The sequence below is a fragment of the Drosophila virilis genome, chromosome X (genome assembly GCF_030788295.1).
Source record: "Drosophila virilis strain 15010-1051.87 chromosome X, Dvir_AGI_RSII-ME, whole genome shotgun sequence".
Lineage (NCBI taxonomy): Eukaryota > Metazoa > Arthropoda > Insecta > Diptera > Drosophilidae > Drosophila > Drosophila virilis.
The window spans coordinates 21,095,496-21,114,993 of record NC_091543.1 but is presented as its reverse complement, the minus strand read 5'-3'; the positions used below and the strand labels follow the sequence as shown (position 1 = coordinate 21,114,993).

The window sequence follows — 19,498 nt, the reverse complement described above, 5'->3', positions numbered from 1 at the left end:
ATTAGCTCGTAACTAAGAGACAAATTTTGTTATATGTTCAATGAATTGGAACAGATTTTCGGCTTAACAAAAATCGAATCACTTGCAATATGTCCAGCCTCTTTGCACTATTCTCTGCTAGCTCAAATGTAATTGTATTAGTTTCATTCAATATGTATTTAAGAGCAACGGCTTTTCGTAGCTAAACGGCTTCGCGTTGCACTTACGTCCATGATTTGATGCTGGCATTTAAACGAGAAACGATTAGTCAAACATTTCTCACTTGGCTTTTGTGCTCGGTCCGCGTTTGTGTTTTGTTGCTTGTTGAGAGAATCGGTTAAGTTGCTTACACTAACAATGTTGCAAGCATTGTGCATATGCTTCCTGTTGCTGTTATGCGCTCGAGTGCGTGTCCTTGTGTGATTCTGTGTGTGTGAGTGTGTGTCTTGTATATTTTAAAGGAATTAGAACAAATTACTGTAAATTAGCTTTACATTTGATTTTTTGAATTCGCTGACATTTTGTTTACAGATATGATACACTTTCTTTTAGCCGCTCGTTAATCATTATTCGTAAATCAATAGGCATCCACGTAGTGTTATTGTTGGATTATATTCTGTTATTTTGGCATATAATTATGAATCACGAAAAAAAAAAATGTTTAATGTACAAAGTGCAGTCCGTGGAAACTGCTGAAAACACTTTACAAACTAACGTATAAATTCACACGCGACGTAAATTTAGCCACGATAAAACAAATGCGCACAGGGTCATGGCGACCGCTTGTGTTGGCGTTTCAAACAAAACTGTTGCTTGGTTGAGTTACAGAACCGACTCGAGACAAGCGACTCATCGTGTGTTGGGATTCTCGCTGAAAGTCCTGTTCGTGCCAGTACTTCGTGTTGAGCTTACGAGAGCTTATGGTATGCTCGTGTTATGCTAGCGGTTCATAACATGCTACCGTTGGCTGTTTGCCAATTATTGCGACCATTGGCTATGCTTCCGGCTTCGGAAAGTTGCCAGCGCCTGCTTCAATGTGACCGTTATGTTCTCTTAACACAGGCAAAACCGATGAAATTGAGTTCGCCTAACTTTTCCGCCTCTACCCATGCCAATATTCGCTCTTCAACTCGTGGTGAATTTTCGCTTAAGGCCGGCTATCGTGCCAAACGGTTTGTTTACGTTTTGTGTTTACCTTCCAGTCGCGCAAAAAAACTAGCTTCAGTTTAATAAACACGCTGGAAAGCCTCCGGGTGCCGGTAAAATCCCTTAAGAATTTATGCCGGTAAAATCCCTTAAAAATTTATACCGGAATTGGGTTCGTACACTACTAGGCTTGTCATTCCTAGAACCCCATAAAGTAGATTAAAAATAATCTTAAATAAAAATAATAATATATATACATATATATGTATAAATGTTTATATAATATCTATCTATCTGCTTCACAACGGCAAATTAATATTAGAATTTTGATTGATATTTACATATTCCTGAAATATAAGAGAATATAAAATAAAATGTTGTATCTATAGTTCTTTTATATGTATAGTACTATATACTTGAATGCTCGGACGCGACATTGTCCGCGTTATTTTCGTTGAGCCGGTAAAATGTCCACTACTCCCCTGCCCCACCAATCGCGCGCATCCCCATCAATTATATAATTTAACAAAGTTGTGATAAAACACATACAAAGGCCCCTTTCCCCATTCCTTGTTCAAAAGTGTACATTTAGCGAAGAAATTACCCGACGTTGCCAGGGTCTACTCGAAAATGTTCCAAATTCCATTGTACTTAAATTGCATCACCATGGGTCTATATAGTTTAGTGGTAGAATAGTTCATATATTTAACAATGAACCGTATATTACTTTTGTCCCAATATATACCATTTTACTTACTGTTAAAAAAACCCTTCAGTCCTTAAAAGCCGGTGAAATAAATCTCGATTCTCACGAACATTGTAGATGTTGACTGTACTTAAAGTGGCTTATAACTAATTCTCTTTGCTCAATTGTTGTTCGAGCACCTATTTTGGTTGTTTCCAAGTCTAAACACTATAATGGACAAATCCTAATAAAATGCTTGTATTGCATATGCATATACAGAATTAAACGTATTAAACGTTTTCACTTTCACCTTAATTGGAAACAAGAAATAGTGTCATTTAAATGTTTACGTAAAGTTGCGTAAAAATCATATTGTATGCAACAAAGAACGAACGAAAATGAGTTTTCAAAACATAATTTTGTTTTCAAGCCGGAAGAAGATGCACACACACACACACGCACACACACACACAAACACACACTGCATAAACTGCGCAGCTTGCGACGTGCATTCATGTGTATGTATAGAATATAAAACACTTTTTAATACTGGAAATATCACAGGCGTAACTAATGAGGAGCCAATTGGGCCGTTTCGCGCTTGGCTGGGTCATCTATGAAGCTGCTACCAGCGAGATACGTGCCAAGCCTGAGTCTGATATAAAAAAAAACTATTGCTGCTATTAGCTTGTGTATTCGTGCTTGTACAAGTCGATGTGAGTGTGAGTGCGAGTGTGAGTGTGAGTGCGAGTGTGGGTGTGAGTGTGAGTGTGAGCGTATTTTCCCGTGGGTATAACGTTATTTATGTATAGCAAGCTCCCTTGGCATCCATATACTTGATTTATAGCTGTTATTGAAAAATTTCGGAGTGCAGCTTTTAATTATGAAGCGTGGAGCATTTTGGTGTGAAGTCCTGGCCTGGCTTCGGTGTTGCCCTTTCGATGCTACGAAATGGATTAATGCATTCATTTACAGTTGTCTACAGTTCCAAACAATTAACCATATCGTGAGCAGTATATGTAACTAAAGTTGCGGAGTAACACAGAAGCCATAATACAATAAGGATGTACTTTTCGTGGTTTAACTAAGTTAAATGCGTTATGATTCAGAACGTTGTAGCCTATGGGTGACATATATTTTAATTTGACGGAAATTAAAGGAAAAACATCAAAAAAAAAAAAAAAAAAAAAATATTGAAGCTACCAGAAACGCAGCGGAGGTGTAGCTGAGGCCCAGGCTGGCCTGGCTGCCATAGAGGATGGCAATAGCGACAGTGGGCCGACAGTGGGACATGCAGGGCGCAAGTGTTTTAACACAATTTAATATGTCCCGCCGACGATGACGACAACGTCACAGCATAGATTACTTACTGCGACGACATGGGCCGGAGCCAGATAATATGGCTGGCTGAAAACGAGCCGAGAAGAGGCCGGCCGCGATGACGATGCCGGAGTTGGCATCATTGATAATGTGGACGATTCCTATGCTCGCATGTATGAGGCACGGCGGCGGCGCACACTTGCAACTTTATTAAATCATAAGGCACCAGATGACGCCGTCTGCCGTTCACATTAGGGGCAGGCAAGGAATACGCTGTCTGGTGTCGAAGGAAACACAAATATAAGTATATGAATGGCAAAGTCAAGCTTGCCTTTAAAATTACTCTTCAGCAGCAACAAACGAAAACAAATAAGGGTGTAGCCGTCGGTTACTGCCGACTGCGTTTAGCGTATAATAGCAGCTCTTAAATATGCTGCCCAAAATATTATACACGTATCATTGTAGTTAGTCAATCTTGGTGAAAACACGCAGTCCTAGCCGTAAGAAATAAGAGTCTCAATCTGACTGGGGGAAAACATCAAACCCAACACTTAGATATAATTGTGCAGACGGGATGGCTTTACTTGTTTAATTTGTTAATTTGTTATTTAATTTGATCAAACAAGTAAAAAGGCTGCAGTCATCGATTGTGCTCGCTGCCAGATTCCTTGTACGCCGTCAGCAGCACGCTTTGTGTTAATAGAATCATTATACTTATAAGACAACATTATTTTTATAAGATAAAAACAATATAACTTAACGAGAAGATGTTCTCTATTTAAAGTCAATTCGCAACTAATTGTACTTAAATCAAATCTAACGGCAGCGAAACATGTTTTTACTCGAGTGACACCGAAGAGTGATCCAATTTGTAGGCTTTGCCAATTGCCGATTGCACTGTTAAAGCGAATTCAATTTAATTGTAAGCTCAATTTTAGTTGAGAGCTGCGCACCAAATTAATTAAAATAATTTACCGGCTTGCATAAAAACAGCAAGCCCATCAACATTCTATGCACTTGTTGTTCTTGCTCTTCGTATAGTTGAATTTAATGGTACCGCAGAAAGATATGCTAACAATTTAATTAAAATTGCATTGAACAAGCATACACAAGAACAAACACTCTTGCACACTCTTACAAACGCACCCACAATCATATTCCATGCTAGTCAGCCATTCAAACTATACTATATTATTCCAAGTTATTTCTTTCTACATCTTGCGGGATTGCGCCTATAGCAAAAATCAAGTACCCATTAAAAATGGGTAAAAAGGGTATACTGTATTTGTGTAAAATTCAAATGTATGTAACAGGCATAAGGAAGCATCTCCGACCCCATAAAGTATATATATTCTTGATCAGCATCAACAGTCGAGTCGAGAACAGTCCGAAGGAAAGCATCTTCGTACCTATAAAGTATATACACATGTGTATCCTTGCTCAGCTTCAATACTCGAGCCTATCTAGCCATTGCTGTCTATATTTGTGTCCGTCTGTGTGAACACGTCGATCTTAGAACCTATAACAGATTGGAGACAGACATTAGAATAACACGCACCTTGCATATGTAGGCTGCTTAAAAATCCAGTAAGAGTGCTCTGCTTGTCAAAAATGATGACTCAAGGGAAGCTAGCTTCGGAATGGGCCCCATTCGATCTGGTGTCCCTGAGGACAGGGTTCTTCTATCGGTGGATAAGGCTTTTTCGACCTTTTGTCCAAGCGTTTCTTACGAGATCAAGCCTAGGTGTCGAGAATATCCAGCACTCTATGTTTGCGCTGCAGCCGGGTCCATCGCGCAGGCTTTAGCTGGTTGGGCTGCGAAGTGTGAGGCACACTGACGGGTTGCATGCCGCGTGCAGCTAGCCTTGGCTTAACCTATTTAAGAAGGAAGATGCTCTAGTCAGAGGTTCCCGACCAGGAGATTCCCCTAACCCTCTTCTGTCAACATCAATTGCAGCTCGTGCTATGAGCTCGTTTGCCTTAGCAGTTATATCAATGAAATATTAAAAAATAGTTCCCTTAATAAGACTTGAACCCATAACAGGCCTCGCTGCCAATAACAAATGTGCGTATAAAGCAACTGACTTCCTTTAGAAGTACCTGAAGCGCTTCGAAAACTGCGCTTGTAGGCGGAACATTGTATTAAGCATACGCCACGGTTACCCACACCCTGCGCAAAGACTCCTGACCCGTACTCTCTCTTCATGCAGAGCTCTCTGAGCATGTGTGTGACAAATACCTAAGAGTCATTCCCGACAGACGAATAACATTTAAAAGGCATGTCACCAAGGCAATCAACAACGTTAAATACCATATAAGGCGTAAGAGTTGGCTATCAATACCAACTCTCGTTCCAATCTAAGGGTTTCATCCATAAGGTAATCCTGCCTCTGAGACAGTCGAACAAGCTAGAACCTAGACTAAACTCAACAAAATAAACATAGACTACCAAATATACCATATACAACCTGTATATATCTAAACGAAGCTACTTAAAGCCAGGCCAGGCCAGGCCAGGCCACCCAAGATAATCCCTGCGACAGAGATCCTATGCACGACTAGGCCTATGGCGCAAGACTGCAAGACGAACAAATGGGCCTCTATAAGGCAAGAATCCAACAGCGAAGAAGCCACAATTGAGTGAGTCCGTTGCATGCAGTCCTTTCGTGTCTCGGTCTAGAGGCAGGGACCAGAAAACCCGAAGGGCGGTCCAACTCTGTGGCCCATCTGAGTTATTTTAAAACGGAGAAAAAGATATTTATATAATTATGATTCGTTTTTTGCCTTTTTTCTAATTAGAATTTACTTTGCGAAGAAAGGGGAGGACACAAAGGTTATGGCTAATTCCAGGGAAACCTGAAAAGTCTACACTAAGTATATTGATACATGCACGAACGTATTTGTTGGAGAGACAAACGCTCAATCTAATATTTAGAAATCCAAAGCTGTTCCCAGCGGTAATTGGCATTAGCTTTCGGTAACGTCCTTTCATTGTTGTTGTTCTGAAAAAAAAAAAAATGATTTTAGAAATGAATATCAATTGCCATAACTATAAGATAATGCAAATAGTTATACGCACCTGTTGACGAGTTGAAGAGAAATGTCCTTACATGAGATTAAGATTGATGGCAAAGCAGAGATATCCTGCAAAGATTAATTAGAATTAATATGGATTGCTAATAACTATAAGAAATGCACTCAATTACATGCAAATACTGAAGGGATGATGGGGAAAGGGAGGCAAGCCGAGTCGATGTAGCCATGTTTGTCTGTCTGTCCGTGTTCAACGAGAGGATATTTTTAGACATAAGCATTTTAAAAGGGTTTGGAAAGAAATCCTAATGGACTTCAACTGACCAAAGTGTAAAATAAATAGGCAACAGAAAAATGAATAATAAAATTACCCTCCCAGTTCCCATTTTTCTTCTGCTGGCAGCACAATCGCGCAAAAATATTATAGTTCTTTGCACTTCAGTGAAAAGGAAAGGATTTCTAAACTAATATTTGTATACCCTAAATTCATTGAATAGGCATAAAAAGTGTATAATGCCCGTCTGTCTGTCCAACCGTTCCTTTGTCCGTCTATCGAATTTGACTACTGAACACTCTGATCTCAAAACCTTTAAGAGTTTGAAATGATAAACATTGTTAAAAATCGATATCGAAATCCGGCTTGGTAGAAAGTTCAGGGTATCCACTCGTCGGGCAATCCCTTACTTGGCTTAAACTTCTTTAAATTTTGTCATGAAAGTCCATCTGTTTGTCCATTCGTCCATTTGTCTATTCTAATGCAAACTAGAGTCAGCCTTAAAGCTGTCTACAAGAAAGTTTGCATACATCCGCCTAGCTGTTTCAGGCAGCAAATATGTCGAAATCGACCGATTCGAACCACTATATCATGCTTGCCTTTATATCCATAAGTTTTTATGAGTTATCCTGTGTGCAAAAGTTCATACAAAGTCGGGCATTCTCTCTGCAAGGACAGGCAAATGCAAGCGCAGCAAAGTTCTGTTTGATTGCCTTGGCGTTTGTCAGGCGGCATTCATACTCTCAATACAAAAATTCATTCAATTCAATTGAAAAATTGCGTTGAATATTTGACGTATGGCTTGGCAAGTAAGTGTGCTTGGCGGGGCAGATGTCACTGGCAGAGCGTCGGGCGTTGGGCGTCGGCATCAACGTCTACATCGTCGACGTTGGTAGCCAGCAAAGCGTTAAAAATGACTGTCATAAATTAATGAGTGACGCCCGATTAAGTGACGCATTGAAATTGAATATTGCTGAATTGCATTCATTATTCATTTGCGCTTCTCCTGTGAAGTTTCTTTGCCTATTCCACTTGTATTATCCTTAACCCTTCTATACGCCTCTGCCAGGTCAACGGCTACCTTAATTGCTCGTACAAGTTGCAATGCAGTGTAAGTAAAAACACAAGCGACACTATCAACAACGAAAGGAGTCCCTACCTGCTCAGCTTCCCTGAGTGCAGCATACTCCTATTACGAGATGGCAAGTCTCAATCTTGGGATAAACGTGACAATAATATAAATCGATAGATTACGCCGCCGTCGTCGGTTTGGTGTCGTTGTCTCATAGCCTTCGCCATCGTCGACATGAAGGTTGCCATTTAACTTAATGCCACATCTGGCAAAAGCGTAAAACGTTTTAAATCTGATATTAGGAAACGCATCCTGCAATTGCACTGGCCACTGAAATTATGCCCACAGCGCCTTTGCTACGCGAGCTGCTTAAACATTTGAACAGCTAATTATTCCGTAATGACAACAGCAAACCGCGATTGCGACTCAGCAATTTCTGTTGTACTGTTCAAACGGGTGATCCAACTATATAGTTCGACGTTTTGGTTAAGAGTGTATCTACTTTGCTGGATAAAATATAAATTCTTCTATATGTAACGAATCACTGATATACTTGTGATACATTTTTTATTGTGACACAGCGCCCTGCTTTACGGAAAATCAAATATATAACAAGTTCAATTCGAACCAGACAATAAGTTTAAGGCTGTTGTCTTTCGAAAACGAATCTTTATGCTTTGTGCTTTGGTTGTCCACATGTTTGCGGCAGCTAGTGCAAATTTCAAAAATTTCTGAAAACATGTATACACACGCATTTATCCGCATCATTATTGAATTCTTTTAAAGCAGTGCAATTGCGATTGTCTTGTTTTTTGTGTAGTGTGTATGGGATGCACCTTAAGTTGTTTTATTTTTTGTGAGCTGGGCTGTTGGTTTCGCGGTTGAGTAGAGACGGCGGCAAAAAGCGAGGGCTATTGGTAGAAGAGGGTTCAGGGTATCCCCTAGTCCTGAGCTCCCGACAGGAGCCTCTTATTTGTTTCACTTCTAACAGAGGTATGAATTGAATCATTTAGCGTCCCCAATAGTCAAGGTTAAGCTGTTATTATCTTCTTTACCTTCATTTTAAAGAATCCTTGAATTTATATTATAATAGAAATATATTGCCCTTTGCTAACTAAAATAGTGCTTGAGTGTGGCTCACGATGGTCACGATCATTTCATGCTGCGTTTCCTGCGTCGGAAAGGAACAATTATTATCCGACGTCCGTAGCGGCACTTCCTGCCCAGCGAAACTTTTATACAAACTCATAATTTTGAATTTTTGAGATAACAAATTGCAGCATGCAATTTGTGTCTATACGCTTTCCTACGCTGCACGAATGCCTCCTTTACAGGGAGTTTTTTTTTTCTGATTCTCGTTGCATGAAAACTTTAAATTAGATTGTTCCGTAGACGTCTTGGCACTTTCTGAGTGAAAGCCGATTGTTATTATATATGACTGTTTTAGCGGCTTACTATCTTAAGTAACAAAAACAAGAGTGCTAAAAGCGGGAGTGCTTGAAAAGAATATAATTTACCTATAATGCATTTAAACTTGCTTCTTAATCTACAAGTGTTTACTATTGTGGACTGGCTAGACAGGCTTGCAAGCAACATGCTCACTTATGGCTTGTTGATAAGCATTTTAATAAAAAGTTAACTTTTAAGAAAATATTTCTTAAAAATAAAATAAATCTTTTACCATCATTTTGCTGTCTTTTGGGTTACCAGTGCTGAACTGGGTCTGCAAGGGCATTAAATCGTCGACATGCTGAAGGTATCACTACTTTCTCGTTCTTTTTTATTAATATATTTATTTATGATAGTTGTGATAGTAAAAATTAACAAGAAGGCAAAAGAAAAACCAGTAGTAGGCACTAGTCGGGAGTTTCCGACTAGGCGATACCCTGAACCCTCTGCTATCAGCACAAAATGCAGCAAACACAATACAATTGCAATCCTCTTGATAGAATTGAATGAATTGTGGGTGAATGTTTGTGTGTGTACATAAATACAGCGCCTGCTCTTTAACCGGGTGACACATACTCCAACCTCAAAAGCATCGGGTATTGCAGCAGCTTCGTCCGAAATGACGATGCCTGCACTCGACTACGCAACAGGGATAAGGTTGTGGAGCAGGAGACTGACTGTCCGCCTCGTCTGTAGTTTAGAAAGCAATCGTGGAGTTTGCTTAACCACATGGGGGACACAGCTTTTGCGTCCAGGCTAAGGATTGCCGGAGTATTAGCGTTACCCCGGACTTAAACCGTTTATTAAGTTCACGAACCGCACGAACAGCACTTTGTACTGATTTACACAGCTTAGTGTACTGCTTTCAAAACTTCTTGTCAAGCAATGTACTGCTTTAAAATGCACTTTAGCACAAGCAGTTTTCTTATCCTTTACCGTAAGCCTCGTTGCAGTTTTATGGCCTTGTCTACAAAGGGTATACAAATAAAGCTCCTCACAATCGGACTCGAGCCTGTACCGACCCTCACTGCTTGCCACCACCGCCAGTCAACAGTCCATTGTGTAACAAATAGACAGATAGAGCTTTGGGATCAAAAATGTCACAGTTTTGTAAAATTTGTAATTTTCCCGCGTTTTGTTTTTTGCGCTATAATTTATCGAATTTCGAATCGATATTATGAAAAATGTGAAAGTATCAATACTATAAATAGCTGATATATCAGCGTAGGCAAGCAGTAACTTTAAATTATAATTTTAAATTTTAATAATCCCACACTTGCCACACTTGTGTGTGAAACTTAAAAATGTGTCATTTCTTAAGCAAAGTGAGCAGAGCATATTACAATTTAAATACACAATTGAAAATTCGATGTTGTTAATGATTCATCATCGATAGTTAGCAGCCCTCACTCGCTCATCGCGAAGCGTTGACGATAGTACGAAACTATCGATAGTACAAATCGTTGCTGCACGAGACTTGAAAATCGTGCTACCAGCGTGTTATCGGCAACTTTTAATTGCTTATATTTTATAAAATACACTAACCGCGGCCAGAAATTGAGTTTTAAGAAAAAACTGCGTGGAATAGACATTATTCCTGACTATTTGGGCATTCCTTATGTGTGGTGGCTACGACGAATAATAAACGAAATCTACGTGAAGTGACCAACACGAAGAATTACCGTAAAGCATTTTTTTTTTTTAAATTTAACTTTACCCATGCAACTCCTGGATCCCAACAAGATAGAATTCACAATTTTTTGTCATACAAAAATCAAATGCATTTTTACTTGGGACATATATGTATGTGAATCGGGCATCTGGCATCAGGAAAAGCAAACAGTTGTGAATATAAAATTAAATGTACGAGATAGTCAACATGATTGTCTAGGTGGCCATACGATATCATTTTTTCTTGGCATCCTTGAGACCAGCGCCGGCGTTGAATTTGAAGAAAATTATATCGCCGTCTTCAACGGTATAGTTGCGTCCCTGTTGGCGATATTTGCCGGCCGCCTTAGCAGCTACCTCACTGCCCTCCGCTTTAAAATCTTCGAAGTGCATCACTTCGGCCATAATGAAGCCCTTCTCAAAATCAGTGTGTATACGTCCAGCGGCCTGTGGCGCCTTTGTGCCCTTTTGGACCGTCCAAGCCTTGACCTCGTCGGGGCCGGCAGTAAAGAAATATTCCAGCTGCAAGGCCTTGTAACCAGTTATAATGATCTTGTCCAGCTGACTTTTGCATTTGGTCTCCTCTTCGTAGGCCTTGCGCTCTAAATCATCCTTTTCACTTAGCTGCAGCTCGAATGCACCTGAGAAGGGTATAAGTAGCGCGCCCGGATCGTTCTTGTCAATCCAATCCTTAATCTTGGGCAGCCATTTGTTCTTTTTGCGGATAAAATCTTTGTCGGAAAGATTGACCAGATAAATGGCTGGCTTGGACGTCAAAAACAAATATTTGTTCAACGTTTCAATCTAAATTCAAGAGAAAGATGCAAGCAACAATTAAGGCGACTGCAAAAATAGTCAAAATACAAATGGACAAATGGTGCTTACATCGTGCGCATTCCAGTCCTCAAAGCGCAAATGACGCTTCTGATCAATCAATATGTCCTTGATTTTCAGCATGGAGTCATATTCGGGCTTAAGCTTTTTGTCACCGCCTCGAGCTACAACCTTTTCCAACTTGTCGAGGCTCTGCAGCAGTTTTTCTTCATCCTTCAGACGAAGTTCCTCAGAAATGATTTCCAAATCGCGCACTGGATCAACCTCTCCCTCTACATGCGTCACGTCCGGATCCTCAAAGGCGCGGCACAAATGGAAAATGGCGTCGCAAGCACTGATGTGCGAAAGAAAGTCATTACCCAAGCCCTGTCCCTCGGCGGCGCCCTTGACCAGTCCAGCAATATCTACCACATTTAGATAAGCGGGCACAACACTGCAAGAAAGATCAAACAATTTTATTTGCCCAACCTAACACACGACTTACTCACCTGGCTGGCTTGTGAAACTCCACAAGGTAGTCGAAGCGCTCGTCGGGCACGATCACTCGACGTGCAGGTAACGCAAGTCAAAAGCGTTGGAGCGAGAGAGAAAACGAGATAGAGAGAGAGCGAGAGAGAGAGAGAGAAAGAGAAGGCAAAAACAAAACGCATGTTAGCTTGTATTGAAATTGGGTTTGGGGCGGCATCGAAGCCGGCACTGACTTAGCCACATTGCCAATCATTGCAATTTTCTATAATTTTTTGATTTTGTTATTTTTTAAATCACCAACCCCGCGAGCCACAGCCGCGCACTCGAAGTTAACCAAAATGAAGTCGCTCAAATTAAACGGCCTGCGCGTAATTTGCATACAAAGCAGCTGCTGGCCCGTTGCTTTGCAGCCTGTGGAATCTTGGCCTGCAACTAGATCCGGCAAATTGCCGAGACTGGGCCACGCCCCCGCGACGGCAGCAAAGTAAGAAGCAACTCTTGGAAGCTTCGGCAAGGCAATCGATTGAACGCAAAAAAAAAAAAATTGTTCAAATGCCATTGATTACAATTATTTAAAGGCAACGTAAATTGCGATTGGAATGGCCAGCGGCTGCTGATGATAATTGGAATACTTATTCTCATTGGGCTTAATGGTGCAGAAGGGGAAATTCTCAGCTGGAGCGGCGCTTTGGGTCAGCACGTTAAAGAACGTTGACTTGCCAACGTTGGGCACGCCAACAATGCCGATGCGCAGGTTAGTGCCAATGCGTCCGATCAATGGCTTGCGTTCAGGTTCATCGTGCTTCTTAGGTGGCATATTGACGGTTTGTTGCTGTTCATGCAAAAGAGATGTGCGTGTATGTAGATGTGTATATTTTTTATGCCATTTTTGGCCACAGCATTCAACATAACCTCAATGGCATTTGCTACGTTCACACTTACTTGTAATCTGTGCCCTGCTGTTCGCCCTGGCTGTGAAGTTAGTCGAACCTTTTAAATTGTATTAAATAAATAAAAGTGCTTTATTTTATATTTACATTAAGTGCTGGTGCCGGTCGCAATAAAATGAAGTTGTAGCACGGCTGCTGACAGGGACTACCTCGTTGAAATGGAGAGAGGAGAGAGAATGAGTGAACAGCTGTCAGCAAATATCTGCGATTATGCCGAAATATTCTCATTTTCTTGACATAGCAGCCAGCTTTGTGTTATTCACATTATCTCAAGTTTACACTGTGGCCAAAAGATGGCGCTTACCGGCGCGCATTTGAAATACTGAAATACTTTCCCGATTGACTGAAATCTAATCGACTGATTGCTAATCAACACACAGTCATAACTGTAAGGGGTGGGAAGCTGACTAAATCAACAGAAAGCTTCTGTACGAACAGGTGAATATACGTCTCCCTGAATGTCACAAGCTCCAAGAGAAAATAATATGCGCTGGTGTACTATTGGAATCTGATCTCGTCATATTTTGTATAACACATAGACATGTAATATCCTGATAAATGGAAGATGCAATTCGCTAAGTTATGAAAGTGAACTTTAGGGGTCATTATACTCCATATCAAGGGCGACATTATATCCATACCAAGAGTTGCAAAATCCAAAACCCAACCCAAATTTGACGAGAATTTCAACTTATTAACACCAACATAAAATGGGAAAACTCAGCCAGATCAGATAATCATTATTGATGTAAGCCAACTCTTAGCGACCGCATCAGCAAGACTCTATATAAAAATAATATGACCATCCGGATCATGTATCTGTTCATCAAGCGAATATGTAAACAATCCACTCATAAGAAGCTTGGTAAATACAAAGCAAAAGAGATCTAATCTGCCATACTTCTATTCAATAATATCCTCATGTAAGAATGCCAATGTCGAGGTAATTGATGACGTTCTTTCTCATTCAAATTCACTTTGAATTTCTCTAATATAGTGCACATTCTATTGTCAGATATTTCCATTACGTCTTTAAACCATCTCCAAGGTTTTCTCTGCTATGGGTTATTAAATATCTTTCATAAAATGCAATAAACTAAAAAATGATTTGGATGTAAGGATACTTACCCTTAATCTAAGCATTGACTATCCTAAATTACTAGCATATTGCAATATCTATGCGAATAATGAAAGCTATTATTGAGTGAATGAAAACTATATGAAAGTGAATGAGTCTTCTTTATCGTTTGGTTGGGTACTTTTAGACTTGGCCCAGGCATTCTAGGTTTTTGCAATTTGTGGACGCGTTGTTGGGTCGATATTCGAAGGAGGTCATTGTGATTCGGTTTTAGAACTGTGGGAATCATAGGTTATTGAGGCTGCAATCTTTGAAATGTGTAGCTTTAATAAAGGACATACAGACAGACAGTAAAAACCAATATACTCTATTAGTTTGCACACAGAGTATAATAAAGCACTAAAAGGTGTGCGTGTGTCTGGTTGCAGAGAATCTGACTAAATTATTCCATCATTTTCGGTACAGTTTCTGTTCTATTATGTGTGATTAGCAACAACAATGGGCAACATATCTGTGAAAGTTGTTTTACAGACGCACGTACACGCAATTTGGCGGCTTAGTGAAAACCCGCAATAATCAATAATTAAGCATAATTAGTGAACCGATCGTGAGCTTTATTGTATATTGAAACGCAACCAGATCCCCAAATGCTCAGAAAAGAGAAAGATATATAGCGAGAGTTCGCAACTGATCGTTTGATTTGACTTGTTTCATTTCTGCAGAGTGTTTCTATCTCAAATTAAATGCGCCGTTATGCGTAAGTCCACGCTTCACAATGGATACAAATTCGTTTGTATGAACACGTATAATTTGTAGCTTTTAAAATAGTTAACAATAAAAAAAAAAGGATACAAATAAATTCCAAAACAAGTTGTGCAAATGCATGGCACATGTGGCAAAATGGGATATCTTCAATGCCATTGAATACACATCGCGTCCATCTACACTTACAAACCTTTTTTACTCAAATCATATAAATTTGTGCAGATGTATGTAACAGGCAGAGCGAAACCCATTAAGTATGTAAGTAGATTCTTGATCAGCATCAATAGCCGAGTCGATCTAGTCATGTCCGTCCGTCTGTCCTAGAGACCTCAAATTATGTGATAAAGGCACATGCTAGGACGAAGTTTAGGGTTATTCCAAATTCCACATTAGAACTTAATAATTTAATCATTATACGAAATGTTTGTGGAAACTCTTTTGAGCCTTGTTTCGTTCCTTGTGCCGCAACCACAATGGATCTCATGATGCTCCTATTTTCCGTGAACTACATCTGGCACTTGCTTTTCGTATATCATACACATATCAAAGATACTCTGCTGATAAATCTTCCCCAAGTGAAAAACTCGTTACAGCCTTGCCCTTTAAACTGCACATTGAAGCAGGTCGAACATACAAATTTGCAGGTAGCTTAAAAAGCACATCCGGATTGTGAAGCATGTGTCTTCTGGTCGGGTACTCTCGACTGGAGCAATTGTACTACCACTCGGCTGGTTAATATTCAATGTGTATCTAGCAAATTTAAAGCGCCCCATGCAATATATATTAATGTTATTTGTGCATATGTGTAGATCGTGTCACAGTGCACGATAGGGAGCTGGATCATAATTTGACTGCGGTTTGGAAGCATTTAAAAATTCATTTATCTACGTACGTAGGCAACCGCAAGCAACGCTTAAAGGATCATATTCAGGCCAACTGTTGTTTAGTACATTTGCCGATTCGTAACAATTTAATTCTTTTGCCCACAAACCGCAAAACGTTCTCTCACCGGTTTTTTACCCGTTACAAATTACTAAAATAGGGTAAAGTTATGCACATGTAAGTAACAGGCAGAATGCGGCATCTTTGACCCTATAATGTGCATCGACAGCTGAGTCGATTTTGTCCGTTTATCTATCTGACCGCCACAGAATTCATACGATGTGCATACGTGCCCGGTTGATCTAGACATATCTGTCTGTCTGTTGTTTTGCATAGGTGCGTCGATTTCGGTAAACTAAGTATACTTGAAATACCTGTTCTCGAATATCATAAGCAGAACAACAGATATCGATTTTAAAAGCATGAAACACCAAAGTAAATATGCATGTTTTGAATACCACCTCCCATCTCATCGGAACTATATTTCATAATGGTCGAAGAGTACATATATTTTTGCTCTACAGAAATATCCAAGTCAATCTAGCCTAGCCAACCTATCTGGCTTTCCATCCATATGTGTGGACACTTTGATCTCAGAGCTAGGTAGCTGGTGGGGGCTCACCAATTTATACCATAATTTTAAGGCTGTTTTCCTTTTGCGAATATAATACTATTCTTTGGCACAATATAATTCACGGACAGTGTAAGGTGCAGGGCATCTCCTAGTATTTTCAAAGATCTTTGATGAAATTTATATTAGAAGTGCTTCACACTTTGGAAAAGCGAGGCACTCTTACTTGAAACGCTGATCAATTTTGGGCAGACGGACTTTAAATGAATCTTCAGAAATATCCAAAGAGACGTGGATTTCAAGAAAATACGGAAAGATTTAAGCCTGCATGGGTGGGGGTAAGCTTTAAATTTAATGCAAGCCGAATAAGACCAAATGCCAGCCAGTACATATATAAATATTAAACGAAAAAAAGGCTCCAGTCGGGAGTTCCCGATTAGGGGGATATCCTGAAACCTCGTCTACCCACACCAAATGCAGCTCGCGCTACGAACTCGTTTGTCTAAGCAGTAATAAAAATAAATATAAGAAAAGATCCTTGAGTAGGACTCGAACCCGTCACAAATCGCAATAATTGTTACCACCTTAAGCCATGCTTAAAATTTAAATTCATTGATTAACAACAAATCAAAATAGCAGCAGATACACACAGCACAGCACGAAATACAATCGCGATTATTGTTTCTCTTTATTGAATTCAATTAAGACGCGCTTGAAAGTGTGTGTGTACATGTACACAGAAATTCTTGCAATTTGCGCTAGCTGACGCAATCACGTGTCAATATTAGAACAATTAAATTTTTAGCTGTATAATATTCGTAAAATTAAAAAAAAAGAGAAAATTGCATTTAAATTGTTCCTTAAATTGTTGGATAGTTGGTTTATTTATTTGATTTATAGCAGGGGCAATTAAATAAAAAATAAAATAAAAAATATTTGATACATATAGATTGTTTTATGCTCAATAGAGAGGACTTCGATATCGAGTCTTATCGATTGTTTGGAAACGGCGAAAGTTATCGATTATCGTAAACGAACTTGTAATGCGCGGGCACTAGATTTAAAGTCTCTAGCTGTCCATAGATGGACATAGATAGATTGACTCGGGTATTGATGCGGATCAAGAATTTATGTTCCTTAAGAGGTGGAAGATGCTTCCTTGTGCCTGTTCCAAGCACGCAGGCGTGCATTACGCTGCTTTCGCAGCAGCTTTGGCTTTTCTTTACTTTCAACGAACGAAGGAACATAAATCTCTCGACCTATTGGAGCAGAGTATAGAATGCTAGTTAACAGTGGCTTACGTATGTATATAACCGAATTGGGACGTTATGCTAGTTTTGGCAAGTTTCGCATGTAGATTAACTCTCTGAAAAGAAGGTGGCATCGACTTTACTTGCCAAGATTGCAGATATGAATATTTTCATAGCTGTGACAAATCATTTGCGCGTATACACAAACAGCTTTAACCAGGTTAGCTAAGCAATTATTCTTTTTTTTTTTTTCTTTGTTTGCTTTGTATATCCACCAAAGGCGCTCTTTGCATATTGTTTGTTAATTAGCGGCAATTAATAGACTTTTATTGCGCTTAATTATCCCAAGCGACGAGCTGAGCGAGGAGCGGTTGGCTGGGAGCGTTAGCGAAGTGGGCAGCTCCACCCTTGGCCCGCCCGCATGGATATGGACAGCTGCCCTGACCTAAGAGCGTATGCGGCCCATAAATTTCTGTATGCATGTATTAGTTTGAATTTGACTGTAATTGCCGCTTCTTATTGGCGTTGCACCCGCTTTTAATTTGCCAAATTAGAAACAAGCCTGAGAGCGCCGTCAAAAGGCTGCCCACGCAACTATTCATGTTTCATTCTCCAGGTGTCCGCGGGCTATGCTCATAATTAAAGCAACGCCGCACACACAAAACACTCATACCCCCAATGTACAATATACTTTTTGAATTTCATATTCATAGTTAGTTATTAGGCGTACGTTTATGTTATGCGGCGGGGCGTGGTTGCGCTCAGGCAGGTGAAATGAATATGAATATTAGTTTGAACGCATAACAAAAAGTTTCCACGAATTTCACGAGTTGTTGCTGCTATTTCAGCTTGTTGCCTCAATGAATTAAAGTGTATCAATGTACCTTAAGCTCAAATAGAATGTAGAAATAGTGAAATTTCTTTGCCTGACTGTCATACTATTAGGTTTTATTTGCTTATAATAAAACTTTCCTTTAACTTAAATGGGAACCGGAAAAGCAAATCAAAAGACTTAAGCAGCGAACGCGATAGCTGTTATTTTGCAAATATTTTTACTATCTTTTCAACCTGAAGCTTCGCCTAAGAATTCGTTAAGCCGCAGTTTCCACCCATTGCAGATAGATTTTGCGAAAAGTGTGAAACACGTATCAAATGAACTTTCTATTTTATTGGGTAAAGCCTGAGCAAATAAGCGGGTTGTTTGAGGTGTTTATATAATATATGAAAATGTATATAAATAAAAGGCTGTCCCTAGTTGGGCACTCCCTACTAGGGCAGCAGCTGTCTTCTAGGCACTCTCAATTTGAATTAGCTAATTTTGAATTTCTTACATTGCGTCGCATATTGCCCGCCATTATGATAAAAAGTGAACTCCAGGAAAGGCCCAGGTAGAGATGAAAGGCCAGAATGTGGAGCAGGGTACGTTAACAGTGTCAGTGTCAGACTCAGTCTCTGCTAAAACCTCAGGGTTGTTTTGAATTTCTATTTTCACAAAAAATGCTTGATGCGTGTGTGCAGAGTGTTCTTTTTCCGCTTTTTTTTTTTTTATGATTATTATTGTGCTTATTACGGTTTCCATTTTAACTGTGTGGCTAGGGGAGTCGTAGGGTAACGCCCATTTCTTTATATGTACATACTTATACATATTTCTGTGATCGGTCTCGTTCCGGTGTCAGCTTTTTCCATAACACAAACATGTGCATCTGTAGGTTCGCCATGTATAATTTGTATATACATATTTATCTATATGCGTTATTATTATTTTATGTGTGTTTGAGTTCAGCGTCCCTTTAATATTCAATTCAATTCATCTTGCAACATTTCCGAAATCCTCCTCACCGTCTTATGCATTTTAGGTGTACATCTTTTTCTTTTGCTTCTTATAAAAAATAAGGGAATAGCAGTCCCCGGCCTTGCCTGTAACAAGTTTTGTGCTTAACATTTTCGATATACGTTTTTCGCCCATAAAAAATGTAATTTTTGTTTAATATAAGTTTAAAGTCCATCGAATTTAGAACTGAAAGTTGGTATCGGCCCATAAAAAGTCTTGTTGCGAAAATCCTAAAGTCGA

General features: G+C 39.6%; 2 protein-coding genes and 1 long non-coding RNA gene across 7 annotated transcripts in view; 1 reads left to right on the top strand and 2 right to left on the bottom strand.

Moving 5' to 3' along the window:
- Nucleotides 1-767, bottom strand: part of CARPB (Carbonic anhydrase-related protein B) — a 39,724-nt gene extending 38,957 nt beyond the window's left edge. The window contains exon 1 of one of the 2 annotated variants that reach the window (XM_002055534.3): nucleotides 207-767. The gene's annotated coding sequence lies outside the window, so the exon portion shown is untranslated. The remainder of the gene's footprint in view (nucleotides 1-206) is intronic. The other variant, XM_032439637.1, reaches the window with a different exon arrangement.
- LOC116652003 (uncharacterized) overlaps nucleotides 1-19,498 on the top strand; it is a 202,873-nt gene that overhangs the window by 57,283 nt on the left and 126,092 nt on the right. The window lies entirely within an intron of this gene.
- Nucleotides 10,715-13,084, bottom strand: LOC6631724 (obg-like ATPase 1). Of its 2 annotated transcripts, none has more exons than XM_002055535.4 (6): nucleotides 12,969-13,084; nucleotides 12,874-12,903; nucleotides 12,568-12,763; nucleotides 11,952-12,012; nucleotides 11,515-11,896; nucleotides 10,715-11,433 (listed from the first exon to the last, which is right to left on the bottom strand). In XM_002055535.4, exons 3-6 carry the CDS (start codon nucleotides 12,746-12,748, stop codon nucleotides 10,864-10,866), a joined length of 1,194 nt encoding a protein of 397 aa, XP_002055571.1. In that variant the 5' UTR covers nucleotides 12,749-12,763; nucleotides 12,874-12,903; nucleotides 12,969-13,084; the 3' UTR covers nucleotides 10,715-10,863. The 2 variants fall into 2 exon arrangements, with proteins under 2 accessions (XP_002055571.1, XP_032295527.1); XM_032439636.2 differs by having other exon boundaries at nucleotides 12,874-12,921; nucleotides 12,969-13,050.